The following is a 23,675-nucleotide window of genomic DNA, read 5'->3' on the forward strand; positions in this document are numbered from 1 at the left end:
TAACCCGACTAGAGGTCTTATCAGCCAGAGTAACTGAAATAAGAAACTCTCGTCCGACACAGAGTATGGAGTCCAAATGAACAGCCTTTCAATGGGGAGCTTTGGTAGTGCTGCCAAGCTGTGGGATGCACTGCCAAACAGACAGATCAGACAGATAGGAGAGAGAGAGAGAGAGAGAGAGAGAGAGAGAGAGAGAGAGAGAGAGAGAGAGAGAGAGATAGAGAGAGAGAGAAGGGTTAATGGCAGTGGAAGAGAGGAGAGAGAGTTAGAAAAGGTATAAAAGGTGATAATTGGTGAGAAAAGAGAACGAGAGACAGGCTGAGAGATAAGCGTGGGGGGGGATGCACATGTGTGTGTGACAAGTGTTCTTTGGATCGTGTTCACACAGCTGCAGGGGGAGGTGAAGGGGTTCAGATTCCAATTCAAAAACAGACACAAACTCTCAAATACTCAGACATGCATACACTTTCAGAAACGGTCTCACACTCTTTGTTGGTAAGGGGATGTTTTAGGCCAGGACTATATTCTCCCATGATAAAACCTTTTTTAATATGCACAAAAACTCGAATGCAGCCTTTGCAAAGCCGCATGCGCAAAAAAAACAACACAAACACACACACACGTATGACACAGACGTTTTAAAACAATGGCATATTGACAAGGAAATTATGTCATTAAGGCTGGGTTGTTGGCTGACTTGACTCAAAATGTTCCCACATCATTCCACTCGTTTCCTCCTTCATTTTTCTTCCCTCCCTCCACTCCTTTTTTCATCCATTTACGGTAATGTTGAAAAGAAGAGAGTCAGCTTCCAGAAAAAGACCCATCCACATGTCATGGTCATTGTATGTGTGCGTGTGTTTGCTAGTGTGTTAAGGTTGAATGACTGAAACCGCCTAGACTTACCTCACCTATGAGAGCCAGACAGGGCGGCTGAGGTTGACTTGTATCGTGTGCATGTGTGTTTGTGCGTGTGCGTGTGTGTGTGTGTTTGTAGCAGGGGACATTAAAGTGTAGGGTAATACCGAAATCAACTGCCAACAGCAGAGGGAGATGTGGAGCAGCATGTTCTTCCTCTGCCCTCTCACTACAACTGTCGCATTGACAAGGACAGCAGCGCTCAGCATAAGGTGAGTGTTATTGCAGCATCCAGGTAAATCACTTTGTACAGTCACGGTTTACAAAGTGGACTCCTGATCTAAACAATACGATTAACTTTAAGCCTCCTCATCCATCATCCCCAGAAAACCTATAATTTTCCTTTCAGTCATCTTTTCACATGTCTTCGATAATATTCTTTGCTCCGGTTTAAACATTAAAAGACAGAAAAGGCCAAGATTTAGATAAAGAGCACAGATTATGCAACAGGCCATTTTCATACTGATGGAAATAGAGGGCATAAACTGTCTGAGCTGTATATTTTCTGTTGTGGTGAAGCATATTTTGTTTGTCTGCAAGTGTGATCAATGTGTGCCATCTACTGCCCTGCTCTGTCCGGGGTGGCCTTTTCTTTGAGTTGTCTCAAACCTGTGAAAAGCACACAGGCTTCCTCGTTATGCAGATTTTGATCTTTCTGGGTGGGGGTTCTGTACATTGATTTTTAGGTGAAGACCTGTAAACATCACAAATTCACAAACCGCAGAGGAGGGAGAGAGTGCGGGACGAGCAGATTGCTTCCCTTAAGCGATGTTCCCTTGTTCTGTTTGTGTGTTTGCGTGCACATATTTGCATATGTGGGAGTTTCCCCGCAGTCCCCCGTCCTTCTGTCACAAGGAGCTGAGGATCTATTATTCAGAATGGCCTCATAGTATAGATGCTCATACGTGCTTGAGGCAGAATATGTGAGATAGGAGAGATCGAAAAGGAGGGATGGGCAGGGGGGGCAGAGGCGTGTAGCTGAAGATGGAGAGGAAAGGAGTGAGCGAGAGAGAAAAAACAGTAAAGAGAAAAACAATCTACAAAAAGATGACTGAGCCTTACTTTGAATGTTATATTGGAATAAACACAACTTACTTCACAGTTCAGACACAGCTTGTACATGTAAGTGTGTGTTTGTCAGACTGTACTGGATGATCTCACCCTTACTCAGCAGCTTATTCACCACACAATAGCTATGGTGATTATGTGCAGGGCAGACTAAGACAGGGCGATAAAACAACATCAATAATTATCTCAATAACATTTTTAGCAATAGAAACTCAAAACAATCCAATACATAATATAATGAATTGTGAAATAGAGTTCAGCTTGGGCGAAGACATTTCTGTCCAAAGCTGTCCAAGCCCAAGAGCAAACTAAACGAGCCAAACCCAAATCTTCCCACAATCTGTATTATTATTATTTATTTTTTTATTTGAACCTGACCCGAGTCTGATGTTTTCCCTGATTTCAGCCACTTGTAGTGTAAAACATCAAGCAGCCAATGTGACTGAACCACAGTATCAATTCAAAGATTTTTTCTGAACCCTGTCAGGTACAGAATGGCTTGGGTCTGGTTTTCACACAAGTGAGGAGGAAAACACAACCTCTACTCTGTAGCTAAATTAATAATCTTAAAAATGTAAATGAATACTAATGAAACATTGATCGTCACAATTATCGAAATATACTTTTTACCTGTATGCCATATTACCAAGCCCGAAGGCAGACAGTCGTTTTGTGTATGAACATGTCGATATTTGTCAGCCGGCATGTTTGCATAAACACTTATTAGTTTATTATTATTATTATTATTACAACTATTACGATTATTAACAGATTTAGGCATTAATCATGTATCATTGCTAGTTTTTTTTTGTTAGTGAACATAACCGATCAACAGGCCCAGATTTTTTTTGGTTGTTTTAGATTAGTTCCTTTTTTTGATTTTGTGTATGAACTAGAAAGGTCATGTACAACCAGAGGGAACATGCTGTTTGTACACACAAATAGCAGCTTGGCAAACAAAGACGGCAGAAAAATATTAAGGGTGACACTGAATCAGCTTCTGTGTCACAACTGAGCGCTTTGAGCCCCCTAACAAACCATGAAGCCTACATCCCACAGACACATTTAAATCGACAGACATGCACAGCTGCATGTCATATGAAGGTGTCAGATCCGATTATGAGCTCAAAACAATATTCACTGCACACAGAAAATGAAACCTTCATTGATGCTCCAGTTATTTGCATCAATCCCCTGAAGAAGATTTTCTATTCTATCAATACAACAGTCTTTAAAAATGAAACACTATCTCAAAGTCTTCTGTTAATCCCTCATTCAATATTTGGAAAATCATCATTTCATGCCCACCAATCATTTGTTGAGAGCAGACATCAAGACAGCTCATATTGCAGCAATTCTCTTCACATAAGCCCCTTTCAAATCATAAATCCAGGGAACATACTTTAAAGACTCAAAACTCTGAAATCATCCCTTTTTCGTGTATGGTATTCAATGGTACAGTCAAACTTAGAGTGAGTGTGACTTTGTACTCTGATAAAAGAGAGACGCTTATCATAAATTGTGCTTTGATTCAAATAAACTTCCTTCTTTGAAATTTTTGGAACCAGAAATTGCTACTTGAAAATCCCGCTGGGTATTATTAATGTGTGATACTCTTAAATCAGTGGTAGTTGTAGTAAAGGAAACTGGTTACAGCCTTAAAAAGTGAACCTTCGGCTGACTGGAGTCTGATTTACACAATTTTGTAAAGAACTTGTGGATTCGCTCCATAAATACCTGTATGCAGTGCAGTAGATCTGTGTGATAGTAGCGGTCATGATGAGCGTTGGCAGCAGCTAGCGTTAGCAAGTAGTCATTCCTGGAATGTGTCGCCTTGGAGTTGCAGTCACTTCTCTTCGCTTTTAGCTGAAATCCAAAAGAGAAAGACAATATTGCATTGATTTACGACAGAGACAGACAAAGGCTTTAAGCATCAGCTGAATTTCTATGGACTTAGTATTAGGAGGCCAGGCAGAGAGTCCACAGAAACCGGGTTTCTGTTTTTGATCACACATGCACCTCCTCCTGAGAAAATACAGAGTATCTGCAGAGTTCAGTGCATGCCTGAAAGCAGCTTGTATGAGTGAGCCCTCTTACCTTTACACTTGCTTTCTGTAAACTAATTCTCGACTGAAAAAGACCCAGTTTAGACCTGGAAAAAAATAAAGCAAACAAAGAGGTTAATCTTGACGAATAATGCATCCATATCTCATATTAATAAAAATAAAAAAAAGTAACAATACGTTATCTATCCCTGTGCACTTAAAAAAGCCTCCGAAAACTTAACACATAGATGTATGTTTAATTACAACCTTGCTACTTGATTCGTTCACATTGATTAATTTAATTCAACAGATATTTATATTAAGGTAAAGGGAGAATAAGCTCTGGGCATTTCTACAAAGTCATAACTTTGCTCTTCAACCTCTGATTTACTGAAGTCATCATAAATTGAGCCTGAACAGTCTCAGGCTTGACACCAATAAATCTCCACCTTATCCAGGCATCAGGATTTATAATCATGGTGACATCAGAAAGACCTGCCTGATAAAATGATAGAGAGTCTGTGTGTGTGTCGCCATACGTACTCCATAACCGCTCACATCAGATGGAAAATACATATGGGGTGTGAGAAAATGTCTGTCGCTTGCCTTTACTGTGTTTGTCTGCATTATATCGTTCTATGTTCCTCTGCACCAAGTAGTGTTGGATGTATAAAGATGATCTTGTGTCTCTTCATCATCATATTCCCGTGCAGCTCTCCGGCCTGACAGAGACTAATGGAACGCTATTTCTTGCTAATGAAATAGACACACATCCACTCGTTTCTGGGGCTGTGACTTTCCACTCAGCGATAGAGTACTGAAAAGAGCTCATTGGCCAATTGATGTGGATGATCTGGAGTCTGGAATTCAGTGAAGTGGAAATGCCTGTATAGCTAGAGCTACATAGGGGTAAAGCTATACTAATCAAGGTTGGATAAAATTTTGATACCAATTGTGACTGCACAGCAAAAAATCCATGAATCCATGAATTCCAATAGCAGAAACAAATGGCACAGGAAAAATCAATATTTTAATCTACATAATTATTTTCAGCAGACCAAAAAACTTCAACCACAAACGCAAACTAATATTGGCTACTCATGCACTCAAGTTGTCTGCATTAACTTAGTATGACCACGTCTCAAGAACACCACTACACAAATGTAAACGTGAAGTCTTTCGGTGCCATAGAGGTATATTTCCATTTCAAAAGTTTACTTTACACTCATATACAGTGCATTCAGTAAGTAATCAGGTCCCTACACCCTTTTTTATATATTTTATGATTATATTCCATTACGGATATGTACACAAAGAGCTGCAACCACAACTGAGGAGTATATGTGCAAAGCGAAAGGAGTAACACTACCACAACGGCCTCCTGTGACACCTGAATACACTGCTGAGTATACATGACTTCCTCTGGAATTTGGTGAGACGTTTCAGAACATGTAACGAAAACAAAAGGATCTGAACATATTTGCCTTGCTCAATACGGGCTAATGTGCCCAACAACGTATAACACGAACCTGCTGCTGTAAGCAGCTCTTTTTAAAATAAGTCCTAAAAAGACTTGGTTCCGCTCAAGATTGACTGACCTAAACCTGGAAAATCATCTTCAAGAAGCATCATCAACATCACTACCATCTGACATCAGGCGCCTCACCAGAGAGAAGCAGGTCCAACCATCGCATTAAAGAGGTTTGTGTGATATGTGATTAATAATTCAATATGGCCCATGAAGGATGTAATTGAAATGGCCCTTGATAAGTCAAGGATTCCCTTGATAAGTCAAGGATTCTCTATACCGTAATCGCTCTCAAAGGCACTTCAAATACTGAGTAAAGTAAAGTTTTCACCTTGTCATTATGGGGTTTTGAGTGCAAATTTGTTTTTACGTACATGTATATCCATTCCAACATACACACACACACACATTTGCAGTTCCCTGGTGAACTTACCTGGCTTCTATGTCCGCCTTCTCCCGTATAGCGTGGGCAACCTGCTCAGAGTCGTAGTATTTTTTCTTGGCTTTGGCCAACTCCTTAACTGACTCCTGTAGCTCTACCTGAATGCCACTCAACAGATCTATGGTCTGCAAAGGGAAAGAAGAAAACAGGCGAGTAGTTAAAGACAGAGCAGAGCAACGTGACTCATCGTCAGTCTGTGTTGAATACGTGGAACAAAGCTGCAGAGATAAAAAAGATTGCTTCAGGAAGCTATGAGTAACTCCCGACTATCATCACACTCCACTCACTTTTTTGAGCTGCTGTTCTTTGTAGAGTCGAACAGTCTTAGCGAGGTCTGATACTTGACTCTTGTAGTTGTCACACACGTTGAGCCTGGACTGGCTCACCTGCACTGTACCTTCTAAATAGGACCTCCACACTGCGTACACATTCCTGGTGGGAGAGAAAACGAACAACAACACTGCTGAGTAGCTGTTCTCACAGTCCTAAGAACGATTGGTTTTTAAAAAATCATGGAGTTTTCCTTCAGAGAGGCAGAAAATTGTAATCCCAAATAACAGTTTGTGGCTGCCACTGTGGGATTAAAAAACAATATGAATGTGTGGGAAAATGCTGCTGCTAGAACCTACAGCTAGAGTCAATTCCAATATATTTTTAACTTTCAGGTCAAAGTTTTAAATGACAAAGCCATTGTTTCAATAAATAATGACTGGTGATTGTGCTGCAAACCAAATTTAACTTTATGGAAAATATGACTGAACACACAAACCCACCTGTAGTCTGTTCTCTGGTCATCAGGGTTGATTCCAGGCCAGTCTCTCTTGAGGTACTGACTTGCTAATTTCTGCAGAGCCTGAAAGTAGTGAAAATAAAACAGTGAGAATAATGAATGAGTATCTGAAAAGTGAGTTTATGGTAATTTCACGTCCGAGTCAGCTCCTCCTGATACAACTTCCTGCCAGCCCCTGTAGCAATATTTCCTGATAATTCCCAGCAAGTAAGTGAATGCATTGACCTTTCTAACACATAGCAGATGCAAAACTTATAAAAAAACAAAGAATACAAAAATCTCAGGATGAAAAATAGATTTTTCCTAGAAGACATCACAAAATGTAATTCAATTCAAAATTCTATTTGTAAATCCTAACATTCATTATCTCAAAGAACTTACCATAGTAAGGTTCAATTTTAGTAAAGCTTTCCAAGTTGACATCAACAACGGGATTTGAAAGCTTTTGTCGATAAAGTTTGAGGCCGCTGACGACATGCAGATATACTCAGGTGCCATCCGCTAATGTTCCACACAACTTCCTGTTGTTGAGAACTTGTCTAACTTGGAAAATCTCCAGCTGCGTTCAGTGTTCAAAGGTTATATAATTCATTTAAATATTTCACTGAATGAATGAACATATGAAAAAATGTCAGATAATATGAAAAGGATGGTCCGTTATTGACTTTGACTTATGCACTCAGTAAACAAACACCAGTGTAAAAATGGATCATCTCTGAGTCAGCAACAGTGAATCCCCAAACAGCTCCTGTGTGTATTAGCAGAAACCCAAAAGCTGCCAGAAAAGATAACCTACATCTTCTGGACTGTGTCACTGTGTCACTGTGTCAGAGGCAGCAAATTGCAGACACTCTACCCCTGTGTGATTGTGAGATCTATCTTATAAATAAGAGTGTGTTGTGTGTGTTGTGTGGGTGTGTGTGTGTGTAGGCATGTTAATCCTTGTTTATAAAACAGATGCTACAAAAGCTACAACACTCCGATCAGGACTGACACACAGAGGTCGGGGACACACTGATATTTATCACATCAATCTGACTGTAAATGTAATCTCCTCCTCCGTCTCCCATTCGTCAACTCTCTGTCCATCTTTGAATTTACTTTCAAATTATAAACCTTAGCATTCTCACAGGTATATTTTCCAAATGTCACTCTATTTTGCTTCTCGTCCCCATCACCCCAACATGAATCCCGACATATCCTCATCATCTTTCCAATCACCCTCTCTCTCTCATATCAGCTTTTTGGTTGTCTCCATTTTAAAATGTCTTATTTTTCTCCCGTTCCTTGAATCACCTCTCTCTTTTCTCTTTCTCTGATCTTGCCCTTCATACCTTTCACAGATGGTGAATGAGGCCAGAAGACTGTACTTATTCTGTAACTTTAGTGCTGATTTTCTATGGGATTATTCTTCCTTCATTCTTGTGCAATTAATATACTGAACCAGATGTAGCACAGTACTACTTTCCATCTGTTGTCCCTGGGTATTTATACAATGAAAATCATAATAAAAACATGGTAACATTGCACGACACTAATACTAACACCAACATCATAGAATACTGCTTGTACATTCAGAGAGGCAGTTTCAGACCTTAATGATTAAAAAGCTTTTAAAGAGACTTAGGCAAACAGAAACACACAAAACCTGCACTGTCCCGAAAATGAGGAAATACTTTTGCTTCCAGAATAGTCAACGGCTTTGTCAGTCACACTCTGGGAAAGGGTGGAGTGTGTGTGAATGTTTTTGATGAAAGACTGAGAATGTGTCTCTTTGTTGGAAAAAGAGACTCTGTGACACTCAACATTCAAATTGCAGCAAAAGTGCCAGTGATGTAATTCCACTCCCTGCTGTATAAACATTATTTTAACAGTGCAAGCTTTATGTATGAAGTACCATGTATGTTGTATGCACTTGTGTGTTGGAGAGAGAATAGTGACTGACAGCTGAAACAACCACTGACTGTGAAGTGCCCGGCTTTTAGGAGGAGTCATCTGACAGCATGACTTTCACACAACACGTTCACATTCTTACTCAAATCTAATAGCCATGAGCCATTTTCAGACATGAGCTCCAGAAAATGCCCGGAAAATTAGGTCGGATATTTTCTGGGTTTTGTGAAGAATAGAGCAGGAAATTGTCTGGGTCAGACATGTTCACAATAACCGGAACATTCAGGTGAGGGGTAACGTCTGGGATTATATGCAGGACGCAAAAAACGTGAAATTCATTAGCGTCAAAACTGGCAATGACCCTCATCATCAAAAGTGCTTGAATCTAACTTTCTTTTCAAGTTGACATCTTAATGACCATATTCTGTGTGTATAGAACCTCTATTTGAGATGGTATTTTCAGTTTTTTTCTGTCTTGCATCTTTTGCGTGTTAGAAACTCGGTCACTGTCTGAACACATTTTACAAGGGAGGCAGGAAAAGTCCAGAAAACAAGCAACTCACTTGGATGTTGGTGTATTCGGATACAGCCCTTCCAGAAAATGCCAGTGCCTGTCTGAAACAAGCTTATACTTGCAACTTCTATTGCTAGCCGACCTTCTTACACAAGAATAGTCTATAGGAAGAAGTCACTTTAAATATCAAATATTGTGGGTGTTTTGGGCTTATATGTTGGAGCACCGTTTATGACATTAAGTAGTAGGAGTGATGTTATCTAATGGTGACCCAGTCAGACTAGATACAGACCTTGTACTTTCCCTGGCTTCAAACCTTTTTTTAATTCCAGCACACAACGTAAAGTATCCTGGATGTGTCTGTGATGACAGTCCCGCTATCTGAGGAAGAGCTATGGCTGCTAAACTTGGCAATGACTGAATGGCAAGAAGCACACCAGTGACTGATTGTGAAAGCTTCACTGAGAGGCTGTTGGCCAACTCGGTAGGATGGATTTCTGATGCTTTCTCAAATTTCCTCTCACTGTCTGTTTCTAGCTTCTTTTTTTTCTTCTGCTTTTTCTTACTCCCCTTTTTTCATACATTTACATTCCTTTTCATCTTTCTCTCTCTATCCTGCCTCCATTCTTTTTATTTTGTACAGGACATCTCATGCCTGCACCCTGCCCCCCCTGTCTCGCCTGTCATCAACTGACAACCACCTGAACAGTGTGTTGCTATGGCAACCCCTGTCCCCTTCCTGTGTGGTATACGTGGAGTAAACAGCTCCATGTAATACACAAGCATGCAATGAAACACACATAATAACACACATACCTCCTGTTTTTGTGATCAGGAGCATTAACAGGCTACCGAGACAGAAGGATATCCTGAGGAGACCACTGTGTGCGTGTGTGAGAGTGAGAGAGCGAGAAAGATAGAGGGAGAGAGCGAGAGAGAGAGGAAGAGAGAGAGAGAGAGAGAGATATTGCTTGAAAAGAAAAGTTAAAAGAAGAGGAAGATAGACTGAATAGCTGCTCTCAGACATGAACTGAACTACTTTTTCCAAAATTTTGTGGAGTAGCTGTGTGTGAGACAGCAAACGCAAACGTCCATATTGGTCACTCTGCACATTTTCTGGAACTTTTCCTGCCGGCCGCAGTAAATACAAATGTCACAGGTTATCTACATTTTATGAAAGTGTTGTGTCATACACACAGGAGACGCTGACAAAGTGGGAAGCTTGGAAAGAGAGCAGCATTTTCCTTCCTCCTGAAGTTTTGTGGAGTTCATGTCTGAAAACAGATTGTGTTGTTGAGTGTTGTGTATTTTTGCCATGTATATTACTAATCTATCGGCCGGTGACTATTATCATCACTTTAAAATGGAGCTCCATTCTGTCATTTTCTAAATTACACATAAGTCAAAGAGAGACATAACCATTACAGATCAAAACAAGATGATGCAATTTTTGCTCCCTTATACACATAACAGCAAACACATTTACTAAGAAGTTGTTCTACTACACTTGATTCTGTCTAAAGCAACTGAAATTTGCTTTTTCAACACCCCCTACTTTCTCAGCCTCCTCTTAAATCAATCTACTTGAATTTCTCTCCCATCTCTTCCTGTCTGCACTCCTCTGCCCTGCAGCTCCCTGCCTAGTAAATGTGTGTGTGTTTGTGTGTGTGTGTGTGTGTGTGTGTGTGTGTTTGTGTGTGTGTGTGTGTGTGTGTTTGTGTGTGTGTGTGGGTGTGTGTGTGTGTGTGTGTGTGTGTCTGTGTGTGTGTGTCTGTGTGTGCATGCACGGCTGGATCGTCTTTGAGATTCGCATCTGCAGAGTAAGCTGTGGTGAAGTCAGGGCGTAAGTGAGAGGAGAAGTCACCACATTCCTATTTCTTATTTTGTGTCTTCTCTGACTTCTTAAGCATTTATTTACCTAAAAAAATCTGCGTTGATCGAATACTTAATGAATGTAAGTGCTTGAATAACAAGATAGTTATAATAGTTCTGTGCACTAGGAAGAAGAAATGGTGAGACCAATATAGAGATAACACGTGATGGAGATGTTTTTGAGAGTGTTTTACATTTGCTGATTATCACTGTTTCAATTCTGATGTGTAAACCAAACCTAAGGATTTACAGTTGTAGTTAGAAAACTGTCTTAAAGACAATGGAAAAAGGCTCATGATGTTACAGCTGATTCACATGTGGCGTGCCGAGGGACACGACCCACATCGACAGCCGCAGCGCGGGCTGGCCTTTTTGGGCAGTCCAGTGAAGTGTGACTCCAGCCTAAAACTATTCCAGTTATGTTGATCGTGGGAGACGAATAGGGGACAAATACTTCACTCACTACACACACAGACACACAGGGAAAAACATGGAGCGTTTTGATCGACGGCTGGTAATTGCTGGTGACTCCTTCACAGATGGGATGTCTGGTTTGACACAGTAAAACGACAAAGGCTAAATGACAGCATCTTTCTCTGCTCTGTTAAATCCTTGTGTCAGTTTCTTTTCCTGCGTCTGCCTCGCTCCCTTGCTGCTTTTTGCCCCCCCCCCTCCCGTCTATCCTTCCTCTCGCTTTCACTACATCTGGCTCTTCCGTCCGTGTCGCCAGGAGGGGGCCAATGAGCGGTCAACTACCACGACTAAAGTGGAGAGTGGAAAGGGAGAGAGAGAGGAAGGCAAGGGCATATGTATCATGATAAAATGCTCCGGTGATAAAGAGGAAGGGGAGAAAAGAATAAGTTTATTTCTTAGGTGTTGAAACAAAATCTATGTTCTATTAATCAAGCATCTATATAAGTAATGAGGGCTCTCAGACATTCCGACACACATTAATACGCACACATACGTGCACATACCTACAATAAGGAGGGAATCCATTGTCCTATTGAGTTAGGGGGGGTGTTGCTAGGCAACCTCTATTTCTAAGGTAACAGTACTGAGGGAGAATAGTGGGAGATGGAACAAAAAACGTTACACAGTGAAGAGGGGAAGATAATGAGTGTCTGAAACCAGAGGGGCTAACCACAGGAAACTCACAAACCACATGCAAATAGACACAAAGACACATCCTCTCATGTTTATATATATGGATTTAAGGGCAACAAAATGGGGTTATTTGTGTGGACAGCGGCATGGAGCAAAGACGTTCATATGTTGGATGGATAATGTATTATAATTTTTTCATTCAGCTACAGAAGGATTTCGCAGCTGAGAGCATTTTTCAGAGTTCCTATATGGATGTGTGTGTACTATGAACGTGTGTGACGGGAGCTTAAGTTCATCTGTATTAAAAAAATAATGAAAATCAGACAGTCCCTCCAATGTTGGCGAAAGGCTCTGGTTGTTTTTTACTAACACACTGCTCAGATAATTCTTAGTTAGAGGAGAGTGCTGATGCAGCCTTCACTGGGATATTTATTAGGAATTGTGTGCACCCTGACCAATCTGTTGCACACTACAAAGTGGATGTCTTACTGATGGAAATAATTTCATCTTATATGTGGATACTCAGTCATGCTGCTCATTGGTATCCAAGAAAAGTTGAATAAAAAGGAAACTGGACATAGTTGTGGATACTTGAAGACGTTTCAGGATTCTTCTTCTTCAGTTCTTCAGGCTAAACTGGTAAAGACTTAAGTATTGATAAGCTCCAACATTAAAGGTTCAGCTCTCTGGACTGGAGAATATAAGAAAATAGATTTTTCTATTTATTATTCCAACTTAAAACTTATCTTGCATATTTCTTTCACCAACAATTCTGAATAAGCCTACATCCACATTACTTTGTTTTCATTTGAAAACATACACTTCTCTAAAGTTTGAGAGGTGCTGAAATGGAGGAGTTTGGAAACAGTGATGTCCCAATTTTAGTTTGAAAACTCCACGGCCACATTTTGATATAGAGGGGCAGAAACAGAGATGTTTGGAAACGATGATGGAGACACTCACAACCGCTTGCTGTTGCCTTGTTGATGCCTTTTCAGTCAAGACGTTACTTTTGCTGATTTGTCAGGTTCTTATCACATGACCCTCTTCTGGAAGAAAACAACCAGCATTAGCCTCAGCTACCTGTGTAGAATGCAACATGGATAATCAATTACAAGGTGCTGGGCTTGTTGCCTTTGGTGTTGTGCTGTTTTACAGTGTATTTACATGAGTATGGGGCAAGCTATTATGCAAGCAATCTGTGACAATTGTGCAACTAACAACCAAATGCTTCCTGTCTATCCCGACATGTGCCTGCTCAGTGAGTCATATATGTTTTTTCATGGTTGTCAGAATAGACGGTGGTTACAACTGATAAGGAGAAGAAAACCCTTGTATGGACTGAGATCGTTTAAGTTTGAAAACTAAATTAAACTAAACAAAAACCTATGGATGTTTCCTAAGACATTTATTCATGATACATTTTCACTTTTCTCAATCAAGGGGAGATATCACTGTCAGAGTGGAAGGGCAGCTCTCTCACATACTACGTAACCAGAACACACTCACTTTGCTGTTCTTAATCAAATATTGTGGAGAGACCAGAGTTGATGCTAACATGAAACATTGCCAGAAGCACAAAAAGTCTATCACAAGGGGAGATAATTGCACAGTATTCAACTGCTGAACTCGTAGTTCATCTCTATGCTAGCAGCCTGAAACTGTCAGATGGAGTTAGCCAAATTATAAAATCATGGGTCGATGATTAAAGGTAACTATGAGCCATCTGATTGTTACGAGTGTGTTCAGACATCATTATGAAAAAGAACATCATGATTCAATGATGAATAATCAACATTAACATTAACTTAATTCAGTGCGCTTAAGTTTGCTTGCCTCAAAATATGAAATCTTGAATTTAAAGCAGTATAGACTCCTAAGCAACTCCTTCCTTCTTTTTTGCAGACATGGGCTCTGGAGAAGGTCAGGAATATTGGGTTTGAACATTTTCTTGAGTTTGCCTTTTATGTATTAAGAACACAGCAGGAGATTATCCAAGTCAGATGCATTCACAACAACTGTAAAATGTGCAAAACAATCAGGCCAGGGGTTGCAGCTGTCTCTATCCTACAAGATTCATGATTACTATTCAGCATTTCATAACTCTGAAAAAGACAGATAGAATGACTGGAAGTAAACAAGAAAGAGGGAGAAATCTATGAATAACCCAACAGGAATATGGGAAATGAATTCAAATGTGGCCTGGAGCAAGTGAGTTTTTATACTAAATCAAATTAAAAATATCTCATTTTAGAAAGCTCTTTTTCAAAATTTGCTGCACATAAAGTATAAACCCCCCCTCAAAATCTTGTTTTAATCCGATTTTAAGTTGGTAAGCTGGGCGAGCAAAAATTTCGATTTTCATCAACCAAGACAAAATGCATGGTGTCTGCATAGGAGGGGTTCTCATTGCATGACCCAAATAGGGTCTCCAAAGCAAAGTTGCAGTTAATTACTCAAGACTTTGATTTGAGCATTACAATGTTTTAGATAGTTTCTCAGTCTTTTCTGAAGTGTTTGGCTTCTCACATACTCTGATTAAGGTCAGTTGGTCGAAACAACAGCATTAATTTAACAGTTTGAGCAATTTAGGTTTAAAAAGTGCTGAAAGTTTAGCTCAGTGCTTGAAGCACAACCTCTGAGTCTTGAGGTGAGCCTTCTGAGGAGTTCTAAAACTAACATACTGACATTTGTTTAACAATGCACATCTCCTTTTCCATCAACACAAAATCCTAGAGCACATGAATGGTGCACTGTGGGAGCTGCTGCACTGCACTGGGTTAGAACATGCAAGTTTTTACCACTTTAAAGTGGTATGGATTTGTCTGACCAACCAAGGTTTTTTCTGCAAACAAAGTATTGCATTCCAAGTGGACAAGGCAATGCACAACTTCTTATTTGGATAAGGCTTTTGCAGAGTTCTAAAGCAGAAGTACTGTCACTTGTTTATGTGTTCACAAATTTGAAAGTTGTATTTTAAAAAGTTGAGACAGTATATCTCATTTGATACTCCTGAGGCTACCTCATGCTAAATACATGACATATAACTTTTAACGAACAAAAGCATTGACATTTGCACAGTAGGGTTGATTATAGTAGGTATGAAGAACTAACTCTCTCCAACCGAGAAGGCACTGCTGGAATTCGAACCCAGGATGTCCTGTTTACTAAACAGAAACTTTGACCAACTAAGCCACAGCCCCTGCTGGGGATTAGTTTCAGAACAATTAACAGATGCAGATAAACCTGAAATACTTTCACAACAGTGACTTTATACTAATCAATATCTGTCAATCCATATCAACAACTTTATAACTCACAATCACATTAGTTGTTTTTTCTGTCTTTTGTCCTGATTCTTCAATGTTTGTTAAGCACATATTTAGCACAAAGTCAAGACAGTCTTACCTGTGCATAGTCCCTCTCCAACTGTCCCTTCTTCAGACTGTAGCTCCTAAAAAGAGAGATAGAGATTTGTTTCGGTTTTTGGAGGCAGGAAAGACAAGAGACATGTGCGTGTTAAAGACAGAGGTGTCCAATCTGATGTTTTCCATTAATAGTTTCTATTTTGTAATGAAAAAAACAAAGTGTAAAAATCAATCATGTTTAGTCTTCTTAAATATCTCAGGAGTGCACTCATGCGTGTTAATTTTGGCAGCTATTTTTGATTTAGTCTTAGTCTTAGTCTTTAGACGAAAATGCATATTAGTTTTAGTCACATTTATCACATTTGTCATTTTGATCCTTCTTAGTTTTAGTCTAGTTTTCGACGACGAAAACTAATTACATTTTAGTCTAGTTTAAGTCACATTCAATAGCCACATTAAACTCCTTTTCGTCCCTTCTCAGGCGCAGGGACCCTGTGTTGTGTCTACAACTGCATAATAGTCTAGCTTGCAGTACTTAGGTTGTCCATTAGATCTCCCTACCAGCATATAGCAGGGGTCGGCAACCTTAACTATCAAAAGAGCCATTTGCCCCCATTCCCCGAAATAAAATTTGTCTGGAGCCGCAAAACATATTGATAACAACATTTTATTGTTATTTTATTTTTATATAAAGTAATACTACACCGAACTATAGTACATTTTATTGCTATTTTTACCTGTTACAACAAAGTAAAACACCAAACGCTTATGAAGAGGAGATGAAAATACACACTTAAGTGTTTTGAAATAAATTAAACACAGAACTATGTAGGGCTATTTGAGTCCTCCCCATATTAGTGGGAAATGTATGAAATAGGAAGTACGCTATTTTTAAATTAATAAAAACATATAGCTGCCGCCTAATAGCTTAAAAATATATATTTTAGTTGGCGAAATGTGAAAACAAAAAGTGAGAGCAGGTCAGACTGGAGGCGAACACAGATACTGAAGCTCGGTAGAAACCACCTGCAGCATCTACTCTGACCAAGAAGCTGCTGCCCTGATCTCTGAGCAGCTGAGACCAGAGAAACTCTGTGTTTTCACTGTTTCCATAGTTAAGAAGCAGTCAGTCAGTCAGTGACCAATCAATCAATACAAATTATTGAGACTTAGTCAACCACCAACATTTTCATCTTGTCTCGTCCCGTTAACGAAAGTTAAAATAGATTTAGTCATAGTTGTTATTTTCAAGATCCTTTTTCGTTACGTCTTCGTCTCGTCTTAGTCGTGGTAAAAAGATCGTTAACGAATATTTTTCGTCAACGAAATTAACACTGCACTCATGGCCTTTTCACTATACAAGAGAGAAATTAATATCTTCTACATGTCTCTTTACTGGTTGACAGTTACTTGTATATTTCCTTAAATTGCTCCACGTCTGACCAACAAAATGAAAAAACCCTAACAAACGTCCCTCTTGTTCTGACACCTGACAAACCCGCAGCAGAGATAGCGAAAGGTCTTATCAGTGCCTAGGAATGTGCAGAATGAAAACATAACTTTATACACACGATTGCACGGGTAGATAATGCAGTGAAAAAGCATTGCTGCAATTAGAAAACCAGGATCTCACGTTTACTAGACAGGTGCTTTAACCAACTAAGCCACAGGGCTTGCTGAAAGTAAGGATCTGTCTAAAAAGCAATAAGCTGATGCAGACCAACCTGAATTATTTCACATAAGTGACTATACAAATCAATATCTGCCAGACCCCCAATAATCCATTATCACAATCTTTAACTCACAATCATGATATTTTATTGAATTGCAGTCTTTCGTAAATCTTCAATGAAAAAAGACATACTCGAACAATGGGCAATCAACAGCAATGTTATGAAATGATAAAGCAGTATTCAATCAAATTTGATTGACATCTGCAACATTTTCAAGATTTACAAATGATTTAAAACAAATAACAGCTCTACTCCTGCATCTAATGTGCTGAAAGTTTAACTGTGTGCTTAAAGTTCAACCTCCAAGTCCAACTGCAAAATACAATGCACAACTTTCAGTTCTAAAGCTGAAGTACCGTTGTTTGTTTTTAAGTTTTTAAAAATCTCATGTAAAAGGTTTAGAAATACGGTATATCTAATTTAATCCTCCTGAGACTGCTCCAGATTCAATACATTGTAGGTATTATTAAATATAAGGAACTAAATTCCCTGTTCAGTTAAGATGGCAGTATATACACCACACACTAATTTTAACAGGGTGTGGTGCCATCTTAACATCATGTTGTAAAGCGTCAAAGCAGTTTCAAATCAACTGATGATTTGAATGACATCTCAGTGCAGGATTCGAAAGATTTACAGTTGATTTTATACAATGTTAGCTCTCTCTAGCACGTTAAACGATGCAAATGAGCTTGACAAATCAGGTATTGATGTATTGTTATCAATGATAAGACCCAATTGAAAAGGGAACATCGATGTCCTTGTTACTACTACAATAATGAAACTATGGAGCATCCAGATGAAAATGACACCAGCAAGGTTTCTAAATGGTCTCTTTTTTAGAAGATTTGAAACTATCGATCACAAGGGACACCAGGTGTTAAAGTAGTAAAAGTTATCTGTGTTTACTAATGAGGATGTCGTTTTTTTGAATGATCCTAACATAAATCAACAAGTGTGAACACACTAAAGACAAATTTCTGATCTGATCAACCACGGATTTGTCCTGGTATGCATGTCTGGTCTCACTCGTGTGAACTCACATGGCTGCTCCCATTAAAATCAATGTTAAGGTATTGTCTGGACAAGGTTGGTTAGGCTGAGTATTAAGAAAAAAGTTAATATTTGTTTGGATAATTAAATCAGGGTGTAGTATAGTTTTAAATTTAGCCGATGCAAGAATAAAAAAGCACTTTTCTGACTCCAGGCCTCCAGAACTGTTTCTCACCCACAATAAAAAACATGTACCATAATATGAAAGCACAGAGCAGTGTTTGCTTAGCTGGGCAATGAATTGAAATGGCTTAAAGAATTTAACATTGCTTTCCTCTGATTTGAGAGCGCAATGAAAATGTTTAAATCAACTCTCAAAACAGCCTATACTATATATAAGGATAGATTTCATTGTAACTTAAACTCACAAAACAGTGGTGTTTAAAATAAACTTCATCTAAAAGACTATGTAAGGGGACTTAGCAGCAACAATCAAACAACAACAGGGGAAGCGAAACAATGGAGGAGGATGCCAAAAAGGAAGACAACACACTTACTGTAATTACTGCCAATTTTCCCAATGCTAATTACATTCCAAACAAAAAGGCCATTGCTTATTGTCAAATATTGCCCCAAGAAATAATTTTGTGTTAAAGCTGTTAGGTGAACCTGTTTTCTTTATAACTGCAAAGAGAGACATACAAAACTACCATATTTCCGACAGATAATTATCTAATGTGAGAGGCTGAAGCACATGTTTTTGTTTGCCTCCACCACTGTGCATGCTAGTTGAAACACAATACACTCCCTCCCCCTATCATGCAGTCACCCCTGTTACTATCTCTCAGATCTGAGTCTGAAGATTAACTAAGCCATGTTAGCTAAGCTTTTCAGGCCTCGTTGGCGCAGCACAGAACCATTGAAATCATGTGGGAGAAAAACCTCATCAAAACAAATTACTAACCTGCACCTGTTTACAACAAATCAACATTCATCTAAAACTGTGTCTGAATAACAACAACACTTGTCACAATTATGTGATTTGTCACATCTAAGTCATCCTGCTTTACAACATCAATCAATTGAAACTGTCTCTGGACTTCAAAAGGTCTCTTTCTTGTTGCTGCTGGACAGATGTGTGACCTCCGTTCCAAGCTAAACAACAGCAGCAAAGACAGCTGTTTGTATTCTTCAAGTTGTGACAGAGGCAAACACAGCTTGGTTGTTATGTGTGGAGCCAGTTGTGTGCAACAGAAAATATGTAGTTCCCTGTATAAATACAATTGATGAACATATATTGCCTTAAAAAACTTTCTCAATATAAAAATAGACAATGTTTCAAACACAATCAGCCTTTATATGCCTACATTGTCCATTATCAAACAAACATTTATAGTTATTGTTAGGCCTAAAACTACAAAGACTAAACAGCTATGGCTAAAATGAATCTATGGAAGACCCACAAACAAATACAGCAGACATAACCATTAACAACCAGAAAATGAGCCTTTGCCGTGTGGGCCAATACACTATGGATCAATCTGCTAGAAGAGGATTAGATCTACAGAAAACCAGCGAAACTTTATTAATAGAGTGGGAAGGGCAATTATAAACTGCACTTGACTGGTGAAAAGGCACTTCTGGGATTACAGCTGGGCGATGAGGAAAAATTCCTATTTAAAATAAGAATAATAACTGTCAATATTCATATATATCGCGGGTAAAAATCGAATCAGCGCCTTTGCACTGAGGTGCATTACTCTGCGCAGGCCATCAAGTTACTTTGCTGACCTGCTGTTTTGTAATCGCTCACAGTTAGAACTGATCTTAATTAAAACCTGCTGAATTCATGTTAAAGTTCCTGAATAAAAAGGGCATCGCTTCTTCTGCAACAAGGAAGTAAGGACACCACCTTGTTTCTTAATCTTTTGGAAGAACTTCTGTCTTTAGGAGAATGTGTGTAGGAGTGTGTCTGTACGTATATCTGCTTGTCTCTGTCCCTCCTCATAAATAAACTCATAATCACATGTATTAAGTTATTAATAGATGATGTCAGATCAGGACTCTCGATCGTTCTGGTCACTTTAACACTACTGTCCTGTCTGTGCATGTCACGTTACATATCGTGTTTTGAAGCAGGTTTAAACATGTGTCTCATAAACCAACTAAGCCACAGAAGCACTTTATGGTTTTGCTCAGAGACACACGCAGTGAGATCTGAGCATGTCACCGTGAATCGGCCAGTCAGTGACTTTGTAGAAAAGCAGAAACAGTGAGAACACAGAGTTTCTCTGGTCACAACTTCTCAGTGATCAGCTGCTTCAAGATCAGAGCAGAAGCTGCAGGTGGTTTGTACAAAGCTGGGTTTTCTCTTTACTCCTCCTCTGCCCTCTCCTTGTGCTCTGTACATCACGAGACGTGACGCTCAGAGGGAGGGAAAAATCTACGCTTGACTTGTCAAAAGGCACTGCTGGGATTTAAACTCAAGACCTCCATATTACTAGAAGGGCACTTTGACCAACTAAGCCAAAGCAACACTGTAACGTAGAAAAATGTATATAAAGAGACTGTATGACAGGACCAACCAGCAGAAATAACATTAACAAGATGGGAAGGGCCAGAAAACTACGCTTTATTGGTGAAAAGTCACTGCTGGGATTAGAACCAAGGATCTCCAGTTCACTAGACAGGCACTTTCACAAACTAAGCCACACGACCTCTTTGTTTCGGCAACATTTATTTAAATACACTGAATGAGAGGACAAAGATATTAATTTAATGAAATCATAATTGAGAAAATAAACTAAGCTTGACTGGTTAAGAGGCACTGCTGGGATTTGAACCCAGGATCTCCTGTTTAAAAAGGCACTGCTGGGATTTGAACCCAGGATCTCCTGTTTACTAGACAGGCAGTTTGACAACGTAAGCTACAGCACATCTATAATGTGGCTAAATTCTTGAAAAGACAATGTATGACAGGACCACCTAGCAGAAATTAGATGAACTAAATCAGAAGGGAAACAAATAACACTTGACTGGGGAAAAGGCACTGCTGGGACTTGAACCCAGGATCTCCTGTTTACAAGACAGGCATTTTCACCAACTAAGCCAAAGGGTCTGATTTGGCTGAAATAATTGATGAAACAACAATACATGACAGGACCAACTAGCAGAAATTAGATAAACTAAATCAGAAGTGAAAGAAACAACTAAGCTTGACTGGTTAAAAGGCACTGCTGGGATATGACCTCAGGATCTCCTGTTTACAAGACAGGCACTTTCACCAACTAAGCCACAGCGCCTGTTTTGGCTGGAATAATTGATGACACAACAATATATGAAAGGACCAAGCAGCAGAAATTATATAAAATACATCAACAGGGGAAGAAACAACTAAGCTTCACTGGTTAAAAGGCACTGCTGGGATTTGAACCCAGGATCTCCTGTTTACTAGACAGGCACTTTGACCAACTAAGCCACAGCACCTCTACAATGTGGCTTGATTGATGTAAAGACACTATATGACAGGACAAACTAGCAGAAATTAGATAAACTAAATCAGAAGGGAAAGAAACAACTACGCTAGCCTGGTTAAAAGGCAATGCTGGGATTTTAACCCAGGATCTCCTGTTTGCAAGACAGGCACTTTCACCAACTAAGCCACAGCGCCTGTTTTGGCTGGAGTAATTGATGAAACAACAATATATGACAGGACCAACAAGCAGAAGTTAGATGAACTAAATCAGAAGGGAAACAAACAACACTTGACTGGTTAAAAGGCACTGCTGGGATTTGAACCCAGGATCTCCAGTTTACTAGACAGGCACTTTGACCAACTAAGCCACAGCACCTCTACAATGTGGCTTGATTGATGTAAAGACACTATATGACAGGACCATCTAGCAGAAATTACATAAACGAAATCAGAATGGAAAAAAACAACACTTGACTGGGGAAAAGGCACTGCTGGGATTTGAACCCAGGATCTCCTGTTTACAAGACAGGCACATTCACCAACTAAGTCACAGCGCCTGTTTTGCCTGGAATAATTGATGCAACAACAATATATGACAGGACCAACAAGCAGAAATTACATGAACGAAATCAGAAGGGAAACAAACAACACTTGACTGGGGAAAAGGCACTGCTGGGATTTGAACCCAGGATCTCCTGTTTACTAGACAGGCACTTTGACCAACTAAGCCACAGCACCTTTACAATGTGGCTTGATTGATGTAAAGACACTATATGACAGGACCAACTAGCAGAAATTACATGAACGAAATCAGAAGGGAAAAAAACTACACTTGACTGGTTAAAAGGCACTGCTGGGATTTGAACACAGGATCTCCTGTTTACTAGACAGGCACTTTGACCAACTAAGCCACAGCACCTCTACAATGTGGCTAAATTGATGAAAAGACAATGTATGACAGGACCAACTAGCAGAAATTAGAGGAACGAAATCAGAAGGGAAACAAACAACTACGCTAGCCTGGTTAAAAGGCAATGCTGGGATTTGAACCCAGGATCTCCTGTTTACAAGACAGGCACTTTCACCAACTAAGCCACAGCGCCTGTTTTGGCTGGATTAATTGATGAAACAACAATATATGACAGGACCAACAAGCAGAAGTTAGATGAACTAAATCAGAAGGGAAACAAACTACACTTGACTGGTTAAAAGGCACTGCTGGGATTTGAACCCAGGATCTCCTGTTTACTAGACAGGCACTTTCACCAACTAAGCCACAGCACCTCTACAATGTGGCTAAATTCATGAAAAGACAATGTATGACAGGACCAACTAGCAGAAATTAGATAAACTAAATCAGAAGGGAAAGAAACAACTACGCTAGCCTGGTTAAAAGGCAATGCTGGGATTTGAACCCAGGATCTCCTGTTTACAAGACAGGCACTTTCACCAACTAAGCCACAGCGCCTGTTTTGCCTGGAATGATTGATGAAACAACAATATATGACAGGACCAACAAGCAGAAATTACATGAACGAAATCAGAAGGGAAACAAACAACACTTGACTGGGGAAAAGGCACTGCTGGGATTTGAACCCAGGATATCCTGTTTACTAGACAGGCACTTTGACCAACTAAGCCACAGCACCTCTACAATATGGCTTGATTGATGTAAAGACACTATATGATAGGACAAACTAGCAGAAAATAGTTAAACTAAATCACAAGGGAAAGCAACACCTAAGCTTGACTGGTTAAAAGGCACTGCTGGGATTTGAATCCAGGATCTCCTGTTTACAAGACAGGCACTTTCACCAACTAAGCCACAGCGCCTGTTTTGCCTGGAATAATTGATGAAACAACAATATATGACAGGACCAACTAGCAGAAATTAGATAAACTAAATAATAAGGGAAAGAATCAAAGCTT

General features: G+C 39.5%; 1 protein-coding gene and 11 non-coding genes across 13 annotated transcripts in view; all 12 read right to left on the bottom strand.

The window, feature by feature from the left end:
- Positions 1-23,675, bottom strand: part of LOC133952080 (F-BAR and double SH3 domains protein 2-like) — a 99,882-nt gene that overhangs the window by 26,299 nt on the left and 49,908 nt on the right. For both annotated transcript variants that reach the window (XM_062386357.1, XM_062386356.1), the window contains exons 3-8: positions 15,586-15,631; positions 6,775-6,854; positions 6,289-6,433; positions 5,993-6,126; positions 4,084-4,138; positions 3,724-3,852 (exon numbers count right to left, since the gene is read on the bottom strand). In XM_062386357.1, the coding sequence (XP_062242341.1) occupies positions 3,724-3,852; positions 4,084-4,138; positions 5,993-6,126; positions 6,289-6,433; positions 6,775-6,854; positions 15,586-15,631 (589 nt within the window). The remainder of the gene's footprint in view (positions 1-3,723; positions 3,853-4,083; positions 4,139-5,992; positions 6,127-6,288; positions 6,434-6,774; positions 6,855-15,585; positions 15,632-23,675) is intronic.
- trnat-agu (transfer RNA threonine (anticodon AGU)) lies at positions 21,684-21,757 on the bottom strand. The gene has a single exon. It is a non-coding gene; the product is annotated as a tRNA-Thr (tRNA).
- Positions 21,868-21,941, bottom strand: trnaa-ugc (transfer RNA alanine (anticodon UGC)). The gene has a single exon. It is a non-coding gene; the product is annotated as a tRNA-Ala (tRNA).
- On the bottom strand, positions 22,049-22,122 carry trnat-agu (transfer RNA threonine (anticodon AGU)). The gene has a single exon. It is a non-coding gene; the product is annotated as a tRNA-Thr (tRNA).
- On the bottom strand, positions 22,230-22,303 carry trnat-ugu (transfer RNA threonine (anticodon UGU)). Its single transcript has one exon. It is a non-coding gene; the product is annotated as a tRNA-Thr (tRNA).
- Positions 22,411-22,484, bottom strand: trnat-agu (transfer RNA threonine (anticodon AGU)). Its single transcript has one exon. It is a non-coding gene; the product is annotated as a tRNA-Thr (tRNA).
- Positions 22,592-22,665, bottom strand: trnat-agu (transfer RNA threonine (anticodon AGU)). The gene has a single exon. It is a non-coding gene; the product is annotated as a tRNA-Thr (tRNA).
- Positions 22,776-22,849, bottom strand: trnat-ugu (transfer RNA threonine (anticodon UGU)). Its single transcript has one exon. It is a non-coding gene; the product is annotated as a tRNA-Thr (tRNA).
- On the bottom strand, positions 22,957-23,030 carry trnat-agu (transfer RNA threonine (anticodon AGU)). Its single transcript has one exon. It is a non-coding gene; the product is annotated as a tRNA-Thr (tRNA).
- On the bottom strand, positions 23,141-23,214 carry trnat-ugu (transfer RNA threonine (anticodon UGU)). Its single transcript has one exon. It is a non-coding gene; the product is annotated as a tRNA-Thr (tRNA).
- Positions 23,322-23,395, bottom strand: trnat-agu (transfer RNA threonine (anticodon AGU)). The gene has a single exon. It is a non-coding gene; the product is annotated as a tRNA-Thr (tRNA).
- Positions 23,506-23,579, bottom strand: trnat-ugu (transfer RNA threonine (anticodon UGU)). The gene has a single exon. It is a non-coding gene; the product is annotated as a tRNA-Thr (tRNA).

The sequence above is a fragment of the Platichthys flesus genome, chromosome 4 (genome assembly GCF_949316205.1).
Source record: "Platichthys flesus chromosome 4, fPlaFle2.1, whole genome shotgun sequence".
Classification (NCBI taxonomy): domain Eukaryota; kingdom Metazoa; phylum Chordata; class Actinopteri; order Pleuronectiformes; family Pleuronectidae; genus Platichthys; species Platichthys flesus.